General features: G+C 39.5%; 1 protein-coding gene across 11 annotated transcripts in view; it reads left to right on the top strand.

Moving 5' to 3' along the window:
* Positions 1–20,665, top strand: part of ABLIM1 (actin binding LIM protein 1) — a 96,057-nt gene that overhangs the window by 8,750 nt on the left and 66,642 nt on the right. For all 11 annotated transcript variants that reach the window (XM_009277888.2, XM_019471717.1, XM_019471721.1 and 8 more), the window contains exons 3-4: positions 9,594–9,720; positions 10,891–10,984. In XM_009277888.2, the coding sequence (XP_009276163.1) occupies positions 9,594–9,720; positions 10,891–10,984 (221 nt within the window). The remainder of the gene's footprint in view (positions 1–9,593; positions 9,721–10,890; positions 10,985–20,665) is intronic.

Here is a 20,665-nt window from a genome sequence, read left to right as displayed (position 1 = left end):
GGGACATTCCATACCATGTGACATCATGCTCAGTACATAAACTGGGGAAAGCTGGCCGGGGGGGCGACTGCTCGGGGACTGGCTGGGCATCGGTCAGTGGCTGGTGAGCAATTGCATTGTGCATCACTTGCTTTGTATAGTCTATTATTATTATTATTATTGTTATTATATTTCACTTATTAAACTGTTCTTATCTCAACCCGTGAGTTTTCTCACTTTTACTCTTCGGATTCTCTCCCCCATCCCACCGGGGGAAGGGGAGAGTGAGCGAGCGGCTGTGTGGAGCTCAATTGCTTTCTGAGGTTAAACCACGACACTCTCTAATTCTTAATGCAGTTTTGCATTTGGGACATAACTGTCCTTTCATTAGATAAAGATACAGGTGATTGTTGCCAGTATTCAGAAATAATGTCTGAGATAATCTATAGGCATCACAAACTTCCCCATTAGAAGTTAGCTGAGTGGATAAAATGGATGCAAAATTCCTTTTAATCTTAGTTCTTGTGAAAAGTCTGCAGCTAGGATTTGTAACTCTTTAGCCGCGTTTGACTTAGTTTTCATTATTTTGTTCTTTATCCTGCTTTCCTGAGCTGTCTGAAAACTCCTTCAAGTCCATAGGGAAGACTTAAAAAGTGAAGGGGAAGAGTTGGCTGGCTATTTGTAAGCAAGCTATCTGCAGTGATTTTTGGTTTTAAAGGGTATTAAGCAACATCCAACACATGATTTTGAGCTCATTCTTAGGAAATAACCTACAATATCACACTGTGTATCAAAGCTACATATTATATATAGGTATTGTACAAATACTTGGCACAGATGTGGATAGGCCTTAGTTTACGACACTGAGCCCAGTTTTGCCTTAAGGGGTACACACTCACAATATCCATAAACTTCAGTGAATGCACTGGGGAACTTAGACGGGCTCAACAATTTTGGTTTTGAGCAAGCATTTTAAAAATGTAATTTTTAAAGTCCTGTGTATAATTTTGAACCTTAAGGGTTTAATATTTTTTGTGTGCTATAACACAAAGATTTTCTTGTTTCATAACTCCTGGCTTATCTGCTAAAGATACAGAAACACTCGCATGTCTCTGTGGCATTCAAACCTGCATACCTATGTTTAGGTACTGGAGAGTCAGTTGAGGATTTTGGGGACTTGACAGAAGGGGCTCATGTAGTCCTATACCTCCTTTTTTTTTTTTTTTAATGTATCATAGAATAAAGGCATACCACAGACGACATTGTGGATTGTTTCAAACACTGTGATTTAAATCACTGATTTTAATCATGGTTTATCTAAGAACCCAGGAAACCTTGATTAGAATAACTGATTGTAACCTTGTTTTACATTTAGATTTTTAATTATAAAAGGCTAATTGATAAGCATGAGGATATTCTGTATCTGTACACATTTACTTAAACTAATATAGCTCTGCATAAATTCATCATATTCTTTAACATCTATATTTTTCCCTAATTACTGTTTCTGCTCATGTTTTATGTCAAGCTCTATTTGAATTGAAATAGAAATTTAATTAGAATGCATTTAGAATGAAGAAAATAGCATTGTGGATTTTTTTTAATTTCAGAAACTACCTGAAATCTGCTAGACGCATGAAGAAAGTAAATGCATTGAAATATATTTTAATTTGGAAACTGCTGATTTGTTGAGGGTCTGTAGCTTATAAAACTATTTACTCTGGATCACCATGTCCTTAAAGATTTTAAAAGTGGCAGATCTTATCATACCTGGTTTTGTTCATAGATAGAAAAAGGAAAGCAAGTTTCTTCTCTGTGTTTTCAGATCCCATTTGGATTTTTAACTTTGATTAAATTAAAATTTAAAAATCTGATTTTAAATTAAATCCTTGATTTTTAAATATCAATATTTAAGTCTCCTTACTTTAATCTAAATTTGATTGTAATAACCTTGCAGGGCAACTACATTTATGACTTAATATATTGAGCATACAGTGGGTCTAAAGTTTTACCCTGCCCCCTTTTTAAGAATAAAATAAGCAAATCAACATGCACAAAATGATACAAAATTCAGAGGTGATGTAAACCCAAGCACAGTTCCTTTCTGACAAAAGCCGTTAGATTACACCTAAGAATACACAGCTCTTCTCTTGATAAATCCTTCCAATGACACTGGCCCATTTTTATGATTACTCCAAGAAGATTTATTCTCTTGAAGGATGTTTGCAATTTTTGAGGCATTTTCATCATTTGAATTGCTTTCTTGGATTAATTTTGTCCTCACTTATGTTTCATAACAATGGCTAAATTACTTGAGTAGCCTCCATTTACTCAGCTATTTCTTTATTTACAAGGACGGGTGTTTTCATTGCTGCTTTATAATAAATTGCTTTAGATCCTTCTCTGGAAGTGTGTAAAGCATTGTTACAGACTAACTTCTGGGTGACAGAGCAGCAACTGTATTGAGAATATAGTTGTCGCAGGGCAGGAAGTTTCTAATTTCCAAGTTTTGTATCAGAAAATGTTCCTTCACAAAAATTACTGTTTTTCAGGAAGGTGTTTTCAGTCCAGTTTGCCTATTTCTTTTGTATACTTTTGTGTTACATGTAAATTGGGCAGAAACAATTGTGAATAGACTATACGAGTGTACTAAATAAGTATCGGTTATTATTTGTCTAAGGGTAACCCCATCTTGAACTTGGAATCAAAACATGTCCATCCCCTTAGCTTTTACCAGAGAAATACTAATCAAAAGGTAATTCCAAAGAAAGTTCGGGGGGAAGTGCAAGGAATTGCTCAGTAAATGGGTGTTGCGTGAGGAGGCATCACTAGCTTGGAAAACACAACTATCGGAGGAGATCTCCAGAGATAAGAGTATCTGGGAATTGTCACGTTCAGAAAGCCTGCCAGGTAGTAAGTCAGGAATCAGAGGGCACTTAAAAAGAATGTGAAAAGTGAAGTAGTTGTTAGCTAGACCTTAGTTTGCCATAGCTTATCAGGGCGTAAAAACCTTCCTAAAAGTTGCCGTATGTTTCATTCCTATTGTTGGAGGTTGTACCCTGTTTGAATTAGTTGTTTTCCAAGAGTAACAATTGAAAATTACCCAAAATAGTCTGCAGATGAAGAGACACAATGTGCTATCCATGAACTGGGTATTAAACAGTGAAGCTCATTTGCTAACTGAGCAATTCACTTAGGTACTGTGAGTTGGAATTGTGAATTTGAATTCAGCTGGAACTATCTCAGTACTGAAGTGTGGTAAAAGAAATAACAGGGTAAAGACTAGCCTCAGCTTAGATATACCTGGCTGTGATTTATCCTTCAGAGTAGTTTTACAGCTGGTACTCTGGGGGTGCTAAGCTGGGAAAAAAAAAAAAATCTTTGTCTTTCTTTTACAGAACAACTAAGAACTCTTCTCTTAGATAGTTTGCAGCATGTCTGCTCTTTCTTCCTCCTCCTATTTCATTCACCCTTTGGTTTTCAGGTCAGATGCCTGTATGAAAGATTGGGTTGAAGAAGGGACTGAGGTTGGTGTTATGGAAAAAGGCTAACTTGGTGCTATGTTGCTTGCAGGGACAGCTTGCAGGAGAGAGAGGTTAAAAGGTCAATTGGTTTGGCCTCCTTTGGGAAGGAGGTGTAGAAAGATGTGGAAAGAAGGGAAATTCTGTTTCCTTTTCCTGTGTAGAAGACTAACACAAATGCTTACATCAATACAGAAGGGAAAAATAAAAACTCCTCTGATAAAATAATGTCATGTTAACAAACCAGAGTTGGGGAAGAGCATTCATCTTTCCAAATCACTTTAAATTACATCAGATGACGAAAGAGCTATTTACAGTAATGATACATCCAAGATGTATATTAACCCGTTTCTTAAAAAGGCAAGTCAATGTTAGGCACTCACAGATGATTAACAGGGACTTGTGTTGCAAGCAAAGAATGCTAGTTCATGCCATTGTGATTTCTTTCCATATTTAATCAACTAAAATAATTTTATTTTCTTTACATATTTATTTTGAAAATATCAATTTTTCCCAACTTGCCATTTATGATAAACTGTCAAAGCTATACTCCACTTCTCATGGGAAATTTATTTCCCTCCATTGTATGCGCCCAGCCTCTTATTGTTAGATTTCAGGAGTACAAGGCTGCCCGCATGGGTTTGTTTCGTCTTTCGCAAAAGGGCAATAGTGCATTTTGTTCTGACAAACATTTTCCATCCTTGCATTGGCAAAGGGGAAGGGTCTGGCAGCAGATTTCATTGCAAAATTGAGTTATATACTCAGATCTAAATCCTGGATGTAAAATTCCCAATATTCTATGTCTTTCTCTGACTTCCAGAACTCATCACTGCCCTGATAATCAAATGGTTATGCTTTAAACTTTGAAAGCATTTATCGTACTGTAAACAGACAAAGTGAGTTTGTATTTTTAGCTTTGACAGAAATACCTTGATGATCTGGAAAAGCCTGCATGATACTGTCAAAACTTAATTTTAAAAGAAGGCTTTAAAAGGCATTGCCTGATCTGTGGTTAAAGGGTGACTGAGGAGAAACTCTGGTCTTCCTAACTCTATCAGAAATTATAATCGTGCAACCTTCAAATTGCCACAGAATTATTGGGATATAAGTTGTTTTTCAAGGTGGCTAAGAGTTATTTACAATTAAGAGATTTCTTGACCTTGACTTCAGTGATAATATTTGCCTCTTTCTTCACTTCCGAATCACTGTTCCTTGCAGCTTGCTCTTTAGGTCCAGTTATGTTTGACAATGTATTTCTGTGTAAGCCCAATGAAAACTTGTTTGTTTCTTTTAAAAATTAAAAAAATAATAATAAAAATCCCTCTCATTCTGCCCTGCTTTACCTGTTTCAGGGCAGCAGCCTGCTGGTGCTGTCTATAAAACTAGTTTATCTGTGTTTTATGGGGGGGGAACAGTAACAAAAGGAGTGTAAAAAGAGTATTACTCCTGTGACTCGTAGGGGTTGTGGCAGCTTCACATCTAGACATGAGTTACTAATGGCCGTCAGGATTGAAAGGAACTTCTTGGTGACTTAACTATGCGTCATTAAGTCAGACTGCAATTAGCTCTGTTCATGGAGCTAACCCTGCACCAAGCAGAGTTAGTATGCTCATGTAAAACGCTCCCTGCACATGACTCTGCATAACTATGTTCATTAGGACTAAAGAAGGTAGAGATGATTTCCCTTTCATAAGTTACATGGGGTGAGCAGAGAATGTGAAATAAAGATCTAATTGCTAGTAAATTTTCAAAGCAATCCGAATGGGAGTGGGTAAAGTTATATGCAGTGTGCTTAGGGTTAACACAGCTGTATCAGCTCCCGAGCCCACCGCCTGCGCTGTGATCAGGGCTCCCTGCTATTGGCTGAGAGCAGGGGAGGGAGGCAAAGGAAGAAAATCCACCGCTTAATTTAGGCAGTGACGAATGGGTTGCTGTGCAGGATGCTTCACTCCTGGATGTCTGGGGTGATGCAGACACTAAAAAGGGAAATGCATTTTCTCATCGCATCTTTACAGGCAAGGTGTCATGGATGGCAGCTTACCTTGGCCTACATCTTCTAGTGAGGCTGCTTAAGGTGCTTGGGGGGTGGAGGTCTCAATCATATATGATATCATAGTGCCGTCCTATTTTCCCTTGTCCTGTCCCCCCACTTTTCCATGCTTTTGGGCTGGCTGACTCCACATCACAGCCCTTTTGTCCATGCATTGGCATTTGCTTTTATATCTGGACACATCAAATATGACACCCTTCTGGGCTATTTTATTCCAGAGCTGTAGCTTAAATATGTTAGGATATATCTTCAGATGGAGCAGGCCTAGCCAGAGTATGTGAAAGACACAACAGGTATGTTTAAGCATCTCTGGCAGACAATCGTGTAAGAAGCTTTTGCTTGGCTAAAAAATCGTGCTGTCAGCTAATGCTGCTATGAGAGAGAGTGAATTCAATTTTTATACACAAAGTCTGAGCAAGTAGACATCGCTTGTGGAGGCTGTAGCTGCTGGTGTCACAGGCAGCCCAGGGAGGCTACATCGTGATTTGGGTAACTGTATGTCCAGTGCTCTCAGATACAATCTTTTTTCCCCCGCTTAGGATGGATTTGGGGGGAATACATCATTTTTCTGACATTCCTGGATAACCTTGTAATGATTGGGTCCTTATTGAAGTCATACTGCAGTGCTTTATTGAGAAATGGCTCATACAGCTGAAGATTCTGGGCATGGATGCAACACATATGAACGTGTATTACTTCCCATTTCTTATGAGAATCAGTGCCATGGAATGCCTAGTCTTAAGTCTTCCTTCAGCTCAAACGTAATTCCACATAGTGTTTTTTGTGGTATACTTTTAGATCATAAGTGCATATAGGAACTGTACTGCTCACTCTGCATTTTAACCAGTACACTGCACTTTTCTCCTTCTCCTCGTTGTTATACTGGCACAGCTGAATGTGTGGATGTCCAAGGAATGGGGGTAGGGAAGAATCCGGGTTATATGACAAAAAGAAAGCACAGGAAAGCTCAAGATCAAGGGGTTCAGTCTGTTAGACCCAGGTATGAAGCCAGAGAACCATGGTGGGAAGCATTGCACAAAATTTTGGGGAGGGTTTTCAGATTTTTCAGTACAAGTCTGCTCTGGCATATGATTGTGGACCACTAGTCTTACCTCACAGCCCTTTTATTTGCAGCATGTGCTGGTTATAGGTTAGGCTGACACAGATTGTGCTTAGTGTGATACTGAGATCCTGCCTGCATATGCTGTGTGCTGATGACATTCAGCCAAAGGCTGCATGTGCCTCATGCAGGCCTGAGATCATAAATGGCTTTTATTTGTAGAATTTGGATGAACAAATGATCTTTTCTTAGCCCAGCCTAGCCTTATTTGCTTTCTATTTTAGGAGATAATGATAATTGCTAGCTTTTCATGTATATACCCAACTGTTTTGCCAGAGTTAAAATCAGGTTTAGTTAAAAGTCATCTCAGCCGAATAAGACAGTACTGGGCTATTAGTTTACTTTGATTCTAGACATTCAACATATCGGTGATATTAGCAGAATGGAAATAATGATGTTAATTTACTCTTGCAAAACACTTCAAGGAACCCAGAAAGAGGTTCCTTGTTGCTATAGAATAATAAAAGCATGTTATCAACCCCTTGTATCACACATGAGCACAAGAGTAAGTGCGGCAACACCACCTTTGGTTTACAAGAAGCAGTTAAACAGGTAGAGATGCTTCATGGATCCCTACCTCCTCCATGTAGCTGGTTTTGGCACCATGAAGATAAAGATACTGGACTAGGTAGACCTTTTGTGTAAGGCAATTTTTCTATTCTGACCGCTTCAGAAATTCAGTTAGAAGCAAAACTTAAGTGCTTTAAAAATCTCTTCCTTGGTTCCGTATCTGAGAAATTTCAGCTTCACGGAAGCTTCTTGGATAAAGCTGAAAAAAGTATGGAAAATACAGCAGATTTTTTTAGGGATTAATGTAACAGGGAATGTATCACAGTTTGGCAGGACCCCAGGTCAGGAATGTGGAAGCTGGCACACTAGGGAGAAGCAGTAGTGCTAGGAAGCTGAGAAATGAGTGCTGTTTAAAACTGCAGTTCAGCACCGACTGAGACTGGAGGAAAGATCCCGTTTGTTGTCACAGTCGGAAGGCAAATTACATGGTTTCAGATTTAGCATAAGAAAACGCAGGCTGGAAGAGACCTCGAGATGATGTAGTATCCTCCCAAAACCAAAGGCAAGATCAGTGTACCAAAGCGATCCTGACAGATGTTTGCTTGTCCCCTCCTCAGCCCCATGCTGGAAATTCCAGAGCCTCCCTCCTGTTCCAGCCTTTGCTGTTGTTATGGAGTGGCATGGAGCCTTGAGCTGGCACGGAAGAGCAAGAGGGATTCATTACATGCTGTCAGTACTTGTCATTTCATTATTTCAGTTTGTAACATTTGTCCTCTAAAGCAAAGTCCTGGTATTAGGACATCTCAGGGTTGCTTTTCACGTCCCAAGTCATGTCAACAGTCTGTGACTTGCATTTTATCACAAGATACCATGGTGCTTAGGCCCTTTTTTAAAGGGATTTGAGGAGAAGAATGCTGACAGAAAGAGGGACGTGCTGCAAATGGTGACCTGGATAGCAGGAATGCACAGCATATATTTGGGGCTCTCTTGCCCATTATCCAGCAAACAAAAGTCAGGCCCTTTAGTGTCAAAAGGAGTAACTCTCCTCTCATTATCAGATATGATAATAAACTTGGACTCACCCTTTTGCAAGGTGTGGTGTTGTCTGGGCTGTAAACCCATGAGGAGCTGAAGGTTTTCAGGCTGTACCTGTTCAGTCAGCTTGAGCAGTGCAGCCAGAATGATCTTTCCCCTGGTGCCTGGGCTTTAACTGCTCTGATTGCTCTGTTCCTGTTGGTCTCGGTTTGTTGCTATTTGCTGATGTTTCAGGTGTGTGGAGAGGATGTTACATTCACCAAAGGAACACTGAGTTTGGGAATAATAAAATATGGAAAATCCTTTGTTCCAGGCTGTCTCCCCTGTGGCTTCCATGTGTGCCTCAGCTGATGGGCATTCCCTTTCTGCCTTACTAGTCTTCCAGGCCTTCCCTCAGTCCCCCTGTCCCCTGAGGCTGGGCACAGAAGCTGTAACACAATCCTTGCAGTTCAGTGCTGTCTGCCACATCAGTCTCTTCAGATCTTACCATGTGCTGAATTGCCCCTTACCAGGAAATCTCTTTGAGTATTTTATGTTTGAATGGAGAGGAATGGGAGCTTGGGGCTGAGCCAAAGATTTCTGATGTGACATAAGACATTGTGGCATCCTCTGGGACAGAGGGCATTCAATGCTTCTGGCTTCAGGTTCGCATTCTGCCTTCAAAGAGTCTTTCAGAATTGCGGTGAAAAGTGAGTGTCAACTACCAAGGTAATACAAAATCCCTGAGCGAGAATCCTAATGCTGATTAGAGACCATGAGAACTACAGTCTCCCACACCTGCAGGTGGAAGACAATATGCCCTGCCACGCAGCCTTCACTGCTGTCATACTGCTGTCACCTTTGCCTTGGGCCCACCCTGAAAAAAGGTCTCTCCCCCTGGTCCCGGCTGAGACGTGCCGCTGCCCCTGAGCTGGGTAGACGCATTGGGCTTTGCTGCCACCCAACGGGGAAGTGCAGCAATCCTGATGATGCTCACTCAGGCCTCCTTATTTAGCTTCATGTAAGCAGTCAAGATCTTGCTAAAAGCAAAACGAGAAATAACACTGATTGCTTTAGAAGACAGGAACTTTTTGCAGTGATGATTTTTGTAGCTCATTCCTAACAAAATCTGAAGTTTGTACAGAGCTTGCCTGGCAGTCTTTGAATCATAAACAGCAAGAAAAACAGGAGAGGTACTTTCCCTCTTCTACTGAGTATGTCTATAATGACAAAGATTGAATTTTTGTACAGGACCTGGGAAGTGTTTGAGGAAAGGAAGACGTACCTTTGCATTGCTGTGTAATTCTCCCCTTTGGTTATTCAGTGTTGCAATGGGTGGGTGATTAATGAGGGTTAATGAACCAAGTAACTGACAACAAATGCATTTGTTTATTTGCAGATTGTGCTGGCTGTGGAAGAGACATAAAAAATGGACAAGCATTGCTAGCTCTGGATAAGCAGTGGCACCTAGGGTGCTTTAAGTGCAAGGCCTGCGGGAAGGTCCTAACCGGGGAATACATCAGCAAGTAAGTAACCTTTGCATCTCTTCTGCACTCTTGGCATGAGTTCTTGTTGCCAATGGAGAAGAGCTTGCAGCAAGGTTCACCTTTCGAAATCCAGTTTTGACCACCTTTCTGCATACACCAAAATCTTTGTTCCCAGTGAGAGCTGAATTGGAAACGGAAAGTAAACTGAAAAGTGCAACTGAAAGGTGGTGTTTAATGATAGTAGTCTATATTTAATACCAAGACGGAAAGGGGTATATCTCCATGTTTCCACAAAGGATTAGGTGAATTCCTGCATGTGTTTTCTGTGTTAGCCAGATAAAACTTTGTGCCATTTTGCTTTCCAACATGTGATTTTGAGGAAAAAAAGTAGGAACCTGTCCATTGCTTGCCTTTGCTAGAAAATAGAGTAAATGTGATGATGTGATTGACCTGACATTGTGTTTCTTATCTCCATATAAGAAACTAATGACGAGAGTTTTGAGAGGAAGGAAGTGTAGAGGAAGAGAATGGGGAAAAGTGGTGTAAAGATAAAATAGAGGGAATGAAGATACAGTCTCTGTTCCCCCCTTCAAGCATATAACAAAGAGAAGAAATAGGGAAACAATGTATGTTTCACAAACCTGTCATTAGGGGTGTATAATATTTAATAAAAAGTAGCATATGTAATTTCTCAAAAGAAGTTCAGTGCCTGAGAAATACTCCTAAGCTGACTAGTGTTTCCACTTTTACTATATGTTCCTTGTTCATACTAAAAAATGACATAACCTTACACTTCAAGGTAACTGCTTATACTCTTGCAGACTACCAAAGATTTTTTTGCTGAAGTGAACAATAAATACCTGCCTATGATAAAGACTGTGATCTCCTCTCATCCCCATGGACATAGTTCCACTGATTCCCTAGAATTGCACCACCTGTAGGTGTAGAGAGTCTGTTCTAAAGAATGAGTTTTACTTCAGTGGTTTGTATTGGATGCCTTTTCTTGATGGGAATTTAAGGAATTATTCTAAGAGGCACTAATGAGAGTATGATTTTTTTCTTCTACTACAAAATATATCCCTTGAATTCTCTCCGATTTGCCTATTGCTGTGTGTAGGAGTTCCAGACTGAAGACAAGGGAAGAGTGTAAGTCATGCTGTAACCTGTTTATTAAAAGGTGGTTTGTAATTTGTGGATTTTCTTTTCCAGAGATGGTGCTCCTTATTGTGAAAAGGACTATCAAGTTCTTTTTGGAGTCAAATGTGAAGCATGTCACCAGTTCATTACTGGGAAAGTCCTAGAGGTAGGTGTTTTGTAAACTACAGTCTAAGAATTGGGCCATGTCCCATTATGTCCTCAATCAACTGCAGAAAATACAAAAATTCTCATAGGAAAGGGGTTTTTTTTCTGCTGATTTTAGAGCAAAGTTGCTAATTTTCAGAAATATTTTCAGTGTTATAGCTTTGCAGTCATCAGGAAAAGTATGTGATAGGGAATTAATTGCACTAGTTTCTATGGATCTGTGGTTTCTATGTTTGTCTCGTAATGGTGATGTGCAAAGTCTATTGCACTGCTTATTCTGTGTCAGATTTGATATATTTATAAGAGGTAGTTTGAGTATTGGAATCACCTTTGGCGACCGTAAGTTTGCCAAAACTTACAATATGAGATTTCTCTTCTTAAATGAGGCCAGATGATTTGAATGATGCTGAGAAGGTGAGAGGGAGAAATTTCCTGGAGAGGTAAATTATATGTTGAGAAAAGAGAAGGCAGAAAACATCTGAACCATCTCTTTTGTTGACTCTTAGTTGGAGTCCTCAGCGTTCTCACTGAAACTGGCCAAATCTTTTGAGAGATGTGTATCTTTTGTTGTCAGTACTTGATCATCTCCCATGGCTGTGATGAGTCCCCTTTGAGCTGGAATGCTTCAACTATGCATGGATCCCTCTGTGTCATCATTGAAATGTTTAAGGGGCAAAAATGCAGAGGACCTTCCCTGTCACACTGTCATTGAGATACAAGAAGCAAAACTGTTATCTCCTTTCCCTGTAGGAAACTCTGTTCAATGGAAAGAACCTAAGCTTTGAGCTCAGGTCTGGAGCTGGGCTGTATGGCTTGACTCCAGCTTTAGTGATTTTTAATAGTCCACTTTTTCTGGAACAAAAGCCTTTACATAACAAAGTTTGTGGAAGAAATGGGGAACCACAAAGAACTTCAGTTTCAGGTGTATTTTGTAAAGAAGAAACTGGATGTACTGTATGTTTTACAGTGAATAACAGAAAATAAACCTGAAAGTGTTACAGAAATAAAAGCAGCTGGAATTTACTAGTGAATGCGTATTACAGGTTCTCTTCTTTGTGTCCCATCTACTACAGATGTAAGACTGTGTCAGCCCTCATATGAGAAGTTTCAGGTTTGATGTAAAGTGGTAACAGCTTGTGATTTTAGTTCTGGAGGTTTCTCTGGTTCAGTATTCAGAATATTAACCAGGATGGTAGCCACCAAATGAGGGGCTCGGAACGTGTGTGGACACCTGGTGCATTTGTCACTGCATCTACTGGAAGGAAGTACAATTTTTTAATTAGCCAGGCTAATTTGCAAAGTGTATCTGATTCCTTTGGAGACCCGCATAGATAATTAGTGAGAACAGTCTGAGTTTTCCCTTGAGTAGGAAGGCTGTGTCTCTGGCTTTAATCTAGTGGTCTGCTACCATCTGCTTATCTATTCCCATCTACTGATGAGTTTTTCAGTTTAGTACTATGTATTGGTGACACCATAGTTGCATTCCAGTGCAGGAAGCACTGCAGGAGAGAAGTAATTGGATTTGTGAGATTGGGAAGCATAAAATAATTCTAAAATTATTTTAGATGCACATGATAGGTGTTCTAACGTACAAGCAGTGTAACCTATTCAGAGGCATGGAGATGAAAATGATACAAGAGAAGGTTATTGGACTCTGTGGAGAGCTGGGAAGTAATAAGCTATTCCTATTTGGAGCCTTTTGTGTAGTGGATGTGACTATAGCAAGGTTGCACTCATGTTACTTTTCCTAGCATCAGTGAGAAAGAAACCTAGCTTTTTGAGAGGATCATCAGCTGTATTCTTTCAGAACTAAGTTGAGACTAAGGAAAGATTAGTTCAATTGAACTAGGACTTCCCTGTCCATCATAATCTAAGTTAAAGTTCAGGTTGTCAAAGACATTGTGTCGCAGGCAGAACCTTGATGCAGTCATTTTGGCCACAAGGTTGGTTTCTCACTCCATAGTTCTTACTCTTCTGATGGCTATTTATTAGCAGAAGAAAAGACAACATTTTGCTGAAGCAATGAAACATGTCCAATCTCTTGCAAGGATCCACCTCTTCTAAGAGTCAAAATCAGATAAAACAGATAAAGATTCTCCCATTTGACCTAGCCCTTGCAGAATCAAAATATGCTGATGAATTAGAAACAGACACTTTGAATAATCTTATCAATACATGGAAATATTAAGGATGCTAAGTTCTGGGTAAGACTAGAAATTTTGCTTGAGTATTTGTGGCTTTCATTGATTATCAGAGGCACAACCCATTATAATACAGTAGAGGGCAGCAGTAGTTCTCTATATGTAACTAAGACCAAACTCCTCTAAAGCCTGTAGAAGTTGAATTACTCATATAGTGCAACTCTTTCCTGACTTGTTTAAATGACATTTGAAGGCTGACTGCTATCTGAAGGGTGTAGATTGGACAAGTCCTTAGAAACTTTCATCAAAAAAATTAGTACTGTGTAGTCAGGGAGGCCATTCAGACATTGGCTTACCTGCATTACAGTATGTATTAGCAGCCTGGATAGTCCATGAATAGAGTTCTCCAGGTATCATCTGGCAATGCAGATGCAGGAGAGACATTCAAGCACTTTCTGTCATTACGTGGTGCTTGAAAAGATTAGAAGATACAAGTGAGCAGCTAATATTCAATAATCAGAACAATTTATCAGAACCGGGGCCTAGTTTCTTGGCTCGTCCTAGAAACCTTTTACACCGTCAGAGATGCACAGTTCCAAAGGGGCAGTACTCTAAATTAGACTAAAGGAACTAATAAGTCAAAACTTTGGATGAGAAAATCGTGTGTCAGCACATGTGTCTCCTTTGGGCAGAAAAGGTAGTCTAAAGGATGGGGTCAGAGCATGACATAAATCTTCTGGTAACAACAGAGATGAGAGATCGGAAGCAGCCACAGGGCCATGGAAGATAATTCACAGAACAGGATGCCACGGTTCAGAGAGGGCTGCAGACCTATGTGAGGCAGGACAATTAACAATCTCCTTATCCAGTACAGGAAATCACCCACAACCTTTCAGTACACCTGAAGTTTTAATTCAGATGAAGCTTGAGATTCTCACAGGAGGATTACTGTCTTTCGCCTTTGTTTTCTTTGGCAACGATTCTTTGGCAAATTTGGATTTTTGATGATTTATATCATGTGGGTTGTCTCTTTTCCTGCTGCTTCTCTTGGGAAGGAGACCACATTCTTGGTGTGATATGGCAGAATTATAGGAGCTGACTAGGTAGAAGTTATGGCATCACTGACCAGCCTAAGTTATACGTACTAACGTCCGGTGGGAAAAAAAACAAAACACTTTGTATTTTGCCTTTGTTAATAAAAATGGTAGTAGTAAATTCACTGATCAGTATCTTCCATTTTATTTGTCAATAAAATACTTTGTTATGTCAGGAGCAGAGTATACTATTTTATCATCTTCATCCAAAGAAATGATTAGAAGAGACTGGAGGGAAGTATATAGTACATTGTATACAAACACTTCCCTCTAATGGATCAGAAGCAATCAGCAGCATGCCATTGTAGTACTGCTTTATTTTCTGCTTATTCTTATTACATCTGGGACAGTCCATAGAAAAACTGAAGGGAAATGAAAGCATGAAACATAGCTTTGGGTTCACAGAGGCTGGTGGTATCTATTTTTTCCAGTAAGAGAATAATTTTTTTATTTAAAGAGAAATTGAGATTCTTTGCAACATTGCAGGCTTGCAGCTCCTGCTCATTTTCGTCCCTCAGTATGGCTTAACAACTCTGAAGAATCAGGCTTTCAGTCTTCTACAATGAGCAGCCAGCAAGAGAGACAACCACTCCTGATGCGGACCTAAGAGTCTTCATCTCAGAAGCAGCTATGCTGTGCCCCTGATAGGCACCCTCAGCAGAGCCTGTCAGAAGGGCCAAGTAAGGAGTTCAAACCTTGAGATTCAAGCCTCGAGAGGATGGACTCCCTCTAGCCATTCTGTAGAGGTGATCCCTCTCCTCAGTTAAGAAATGCATTACTAGAAAAACAGTACTTATTTTGCTAATAGCCACATACTGTGGAAGAATGCTCTTTTTTCTAGGCCATAGATCTAACAACTTTCAGTAGCCATGAAAATAGGCAAGAAAAATACCATGTGCATTTAAGTCAGCTCAGATATTTCTCATGTATTATTTGGCACATAACTTTCTGTGACAAATAGATGTCAGATGATAGATGAGTGCATGTCATCACAATAAATGTGGTAAGTATCCAATATGAAATAGGTATTGCAACTTTTTTGAGCATACCGGATACTTTAAAACTTGAGTATTTCAGGATGATGTTGTCAAGGCAACAGAGATCAGTGTTTTTCCTTGGGTTTCTCCAGCAGAAAGGAATCTTTATTTATCAAAAATTACTCATTTCCCATTAACTCTGGTGAAAAACATTTTTATCAGGCAATAATGGCATAGTGAGAGTGAGGACTTTCACATAGACTTTCCACTGCGCTGTTGTTTTCATAGCTTCAAGGTTTGCCTATTGAAAGATGCCCATCTGATCCTAATCCTGCAAATTTCTGTGTAGACACGTGTAACTCCACAAATCTAAGTAAACTTTAGTAGGTATTTAGCTATTTGAAAGATGCTGGCCTAAATAATTTTTGTCTAATGTGGTTATCATAGGCAATATAACTATTACTCCAGGGCTCAATTCAAAATATGTTAAATCAATGAGAAGCTTTCCATTGACTTCAGAGAATGGTGGATCATGCCTATCCTATATCCATGTAATTCATCTCTGCTTATCCAAAGTGTTTTAGAAAACTTCATAGTAGTATTCTTTTAGTTCTGCAGAAAGAAGACATCAGGGCAGAAACAGGTGGATAATTTGCATGAAATCATTCAGAAAGCCTGAGAATAAGATTCAGGTCTTACGATTTTCACTTTTTTTGGCTCTTACTGATATGAACAGGATTTGATCTCAGGATCTAGAGATCAAGATGTATATATCTACTATCAAATCCCTCAACCATCTTGCTAGTCTACCCATTTATTTTTTATAATACTACTTGCTTAATATTCATTTGCAAATAAAAAGCCACTGTGTGATTTCTCCTGGCTGTGCATAGCTTGAGTTCCTGTTCTGATGGGCTGCTGCCTGCCCTGTGTTTGTTTCCTGTGCCCTCTTGAAACTTGCACCCCACCTTGTAAGCAGTGGCATAACGCCATTTTAACAGATGGGCCTGAAAAGAGAAATGCCAGGGCACCAGAAGACTCCCTTGATTTCAGCCTGCAAGGTCAAGTTCTAAATGTGTTTTTGATGTTGTAATTTATGCTGAGCTTCCCCTGATTTTAAAGAGGAGTAGTAATTTAAGATGTGGTATTTAATGTGAAGGAGGTTTAGTACTTGCAGACACTGTTACTTTAATGTGCCAGAATTTTAAGATGTCTCATCTGTGCTGCAACTAACCCTGAAAGATGTCAATTCTGAGACACCTTGACTTCTGAAGTTAGAAATAAATAATAATAATTATGGGGGGAAAACCCAAACAAACAGTGAAAGCTGCTATGGTTGTGTAAGGAAACTGTATCCATATTTAAGAGGCAAAGAATGTGAGCCAGAGGAGCCTGTAAGTTTCTTCAAGTCTTGTTTTCAGAGCTAGATTTAGAAACCTGTGCTCTGAGGGGTTCAGAGAAGTTTCTGCTAATTCTTTACATGTGAATGAGTCTGTTCTAAATAAATAAATAACAAATAAATGACAGTAGCAATATTGCTGGTTCCCATATGAACTATAAATGATTTGTTTGAACAATGCCTGTTTATGTTGTCCAAGGGTGTGCCTTCTGCCAACACTTAACCATGCAAGCAACTTTAGTATTCAGATGCTTCAGTTGATTGACTTTCAGGGAAACTCAGTAGCCTACGTGTTTAAGTAATTTGTTTTAAGGAGATTTAGGCTTATAGCTCACGTAAAAACATCACCCTTCTGTGCAAAGACCCATGCAGTACAGAGTTTAGTTAGGTACTTCAGTACATTCATGGGTCTGGTCCTGTGTTCTTATACCAGTATGCTTTTGAGATTAAGGAACCATGAAGAGAATCTCTTAAAACAAACAGAGATTTATTTCAATTCCATTCAGAAATGTTAAATGAAAGGCTAACATATATTCTTCTGCTGAATGAAATATTTAGCAAAGCTGTTTTCATAGTAGTTATGCAGGAAGTATCACAAAATGTGTCATTTACTGGATTTTAATGATGCAACCTGTACTGGTAATACAGGTTGAGGTGATGTAAAGTTTTAAACACTTTTATAAATGAAGCAATTGATGAATTGAACAAAGACTGATGATATGATGGATCCAAACAGGTTTGGTTTTGGTGGTATGTTAAAGTTGTGATTAAAATAATATCCCTGAAGAATTTATTACCATTCTGTTTTCCTATCACTAGGCATCTACTGGTTTGGGTGTCTTACAGGCTTGGGCGAGATTTTGCTCTCAACCAGTATCTCCCAGTCACCATTGTCATCTTCACACACCATAAAAATGCAGGGGAAAAGGCTACACAACAAACGAGAAGAAGCAGTGGCATTTAGTGCATGCTTTGTTAGTTCTGTGATTTGCTTTATTTTACTGCTGTTACAATAAATGAGAAAACATGAACACGTTGCCTGAACGTTCCAGGTAAATGATAAGAAAAAGCAGAAGCACATGCTGTGATCATTTGCTCTCTTAGTTGGACAGGTATATACTGCGGACCACAGGGCTTTTTTGATTATGGGAAATACCTGTTGAGAGATCAGATGGGGTCAGTGCACAGGGCCCACTGTAAATTCATCAAATGTTCACAGAGCGTGTCTGAAGCATCATCTCACCCAAAATGTGCAAACTGGATAAAGAGATACACGTACCAGTGTGAGAAATGGTCCCAGTACTCTGCCTGCATTAACCTGAATTGGACTACAATACAATCTCACTGTAACTAAGTGTTTCTGACAAAACTAGACTAGCACCCACGAGGCTGTATAAATTCTTCAGAAGCCGTGGAAGTAATATTTAATAACTTGCAGAGAAAGAGAGGGCTGATTTCATACTCAGCAGATGCCTCTCCCCAAGGGAAAAATGTTCTGAGTTGTATCAACATCAAATAGTGACACACAAGTAATGAGAAATGGTCCTGCCCCTGCCTGGGCCGGTATTCTTCACCCTTTTACTTTTTCATAATGGGTTGGCCGAGTTACTGCTGGAGTGGGTTTAATGTGCAGAGAGGATTATTTGCTTGTTTTGGTGGGTGTGTGCAGGAGAGTGCATGAGTGCAAGCAGAGGAGGAGTGAGGCTCAGGGCTGGGTGCAGTGACAGGCGCTTCACTGAGAGCTGGTTTGGTGAGAACACAAGCTATCTGCACATCGCTTCTGGTGGTGTTCCGAATTTGAACGGAGGTGGAGGGAGTCGCCCACCGGGCTGAGGAGGGAATGGACTTAGACTGAAGAATTTATTACCAGAAGGTAAACCCCTTCCTGTGAAACTAGATCTGAACTAGCAGGGGTCATGGCTTTCTTTCGGAGGGGAGAGGGGGGGGTGCAACTTCGATGTGACTGAACAGCTTGCCAGTGATACCAGAACAGGGTACTTGTACTTTTGTTCCTGTGCACCAGAAGGATTTTTTAAAAGGCTGTGTGTAAATCTGTGATTTAGATAAAGAGAGTGCAGCTAACATGTTTTTAAACTGCCAGAGAATGGCACAGAGCTTGTGCTGTTTCTGATTGCAACTGATGGCTGATGTATGGAGGAACAATATGATTCTTTATCTCAAATAATTCTTAATACAGTTTGTTGGCTCTTTTGATCGCTTCTGGAGATTTGTTGCATAGAAATAAGGTTAGAGTTTGTTTCCAGTTTCCCTGCCTTTTTGCTAAGAAACATGTTTTATCAGTTGATGTAGAACGCTAATTTTTTTTTCCTAATGTGGGGTTTGTTTGCATAAAAATGGGGAAATGAAAAGTTTAATAATAACTCAGGATATGGGTAAATGGTTCAGACAGGTTGTCTATGTAGCTGAGTAGCAGCATAGATTTAACTTAATTTAGACTACCCTTCCCTGATGAAAAATATGCTATTGTAATTGCCTGGAACACCACACCATGCACAGGGTCAAAAATCTAGAATGAATATACTTCCAGAAAAATAACGTAAATTGCATCATGTAAAAATCTTTCTAACAGGATTTTGGTGATTTCATCCCTCCCCCCATCTCAAAAGATTGAATTTGGCAAGGGGGATATCTGTAGTTGGGAAAGACTTGACGTATAAAGATGACAAAAGAGTATCTGAAGTTGACAGAGCCCTAACAGAAGTTCAGTTGCTATGGCAGCATAATCACAAGGCATTAACTTCTCAGCAGTGGTTTGGAAACCATGCTTCAGTCAATTTGAACATCAATAGGAAGGGGAGGAATGTTTAGAGGCTGTAGGGATGGTGAATAAGAAGAGTAAGTTGTAACAAGTAATTTGAAAAAATAACCAATTAAAGCTTCCTTATTGCCACAAAGGGGTTTATGAAGTCTTGCAGGTGCTTATAAAAATATGGCTTATCTGTATAAATTGCTTTTGTGAGTACAGTGTTGCTGGTTAGGATCTATATTTCCTAGCACAGCATCTTTAGCTTTTACCTTTTTGATTTAGTTAAATATTCTCTAGTGTGTTTCTTGCACTAAATATTACTGAAAAACTTTAGCAGGCTGATCAAAATACTTTAAAATGACATTTCGGTAGAGGCATTTATATTAGTATAAAGTTTCTTGCCACCACCAGCAGCCTTTGTGATACATAGCCATTGCATGTGGTTATAGGTATACCTATTTATTACACAATAGGTACTTAAAACAAGTAGCTTTTTCATGTCTTAGAGGTGCACATAACACATACCAGTTTTTAGTAGAAAAGTAACTTACCTGGATGACTTTATTTTTCTTGTTACATAGCTGTACTAAGAATTCAATTGCATGGTTGTCACTGCAGAACACATCTTGTTCTCCTCTTGGAACAGTCTGCTTTAGGGAAAACATAATACTCTATTTTTATTTTGTAGCTCCCATTGCTGCTTCTGTTCATCTTTTAAACCTTTGCATTGTGCTAGTGCTACCTGCCACAATCACCCACAACAGAGATACAAAATTAATAATGATCTCTGCACCAAAGTAATTAACACTGAAAATAAAACTTCCTCCAGTGTTGCAGTCTCACTGTCAATTGGGATGTAGTGATAGGGGAACGTGAGGCACTCTGTAGCAATACGCAATTATTTCAGCCAGTTACTTTTTGTTTCTCCTGGACTGAGATCACAATGAAAAATGGATTAAGTGGTGAAATATTTTTTTTGCAGGATTGTGGTCTTTCATTCTTAAGTCCTGCTTTAAGTCCTCCTATCAGTGGAGAGTTTGCTACTGACTTCTAGAAGAGCAGGACTTGGACTTAGACCTGTCACCGGTAAAAAGTAATTGTTGGGAAGAATGCAGCAATAACACATTTGAAACTTGAGAAGTGGAGAAGAGCCTGTTGGGGCAAGTCTATAGCTGTCACCTGTTTGTAACAGGCTCCACCCGGGTATTGTGCTTAATGTTCACTCTGTGAGGGCTCTCTCTTTTGTCTGCTTTGTCAGGGTACTTCCCTGGAAGGGGGGGGGGGGGGGGGGGGGGGAAAAAAAA

This window comes from Aptenodytes forsteri, unplaced genomic scaffold (assembly GCF_000699145.1).
Source record: "Aptenodytes forsteri isolate BGI_AS27 unplaced genomic scaffold, ASM69914v1 Scaffold15, whole genome shotgun sequence".
Lineage (NCBI taxonomy): Eukaryota > Metazoa > Chordata > Aves > Sphenisciformes > Spheniscidae > Aptenodytes > Aptenodytes forsteri.
Note: the sequence above shows the minus strand (reverse complement) of the source record. Positions and strands in the feature narration are given on the sequence as shown.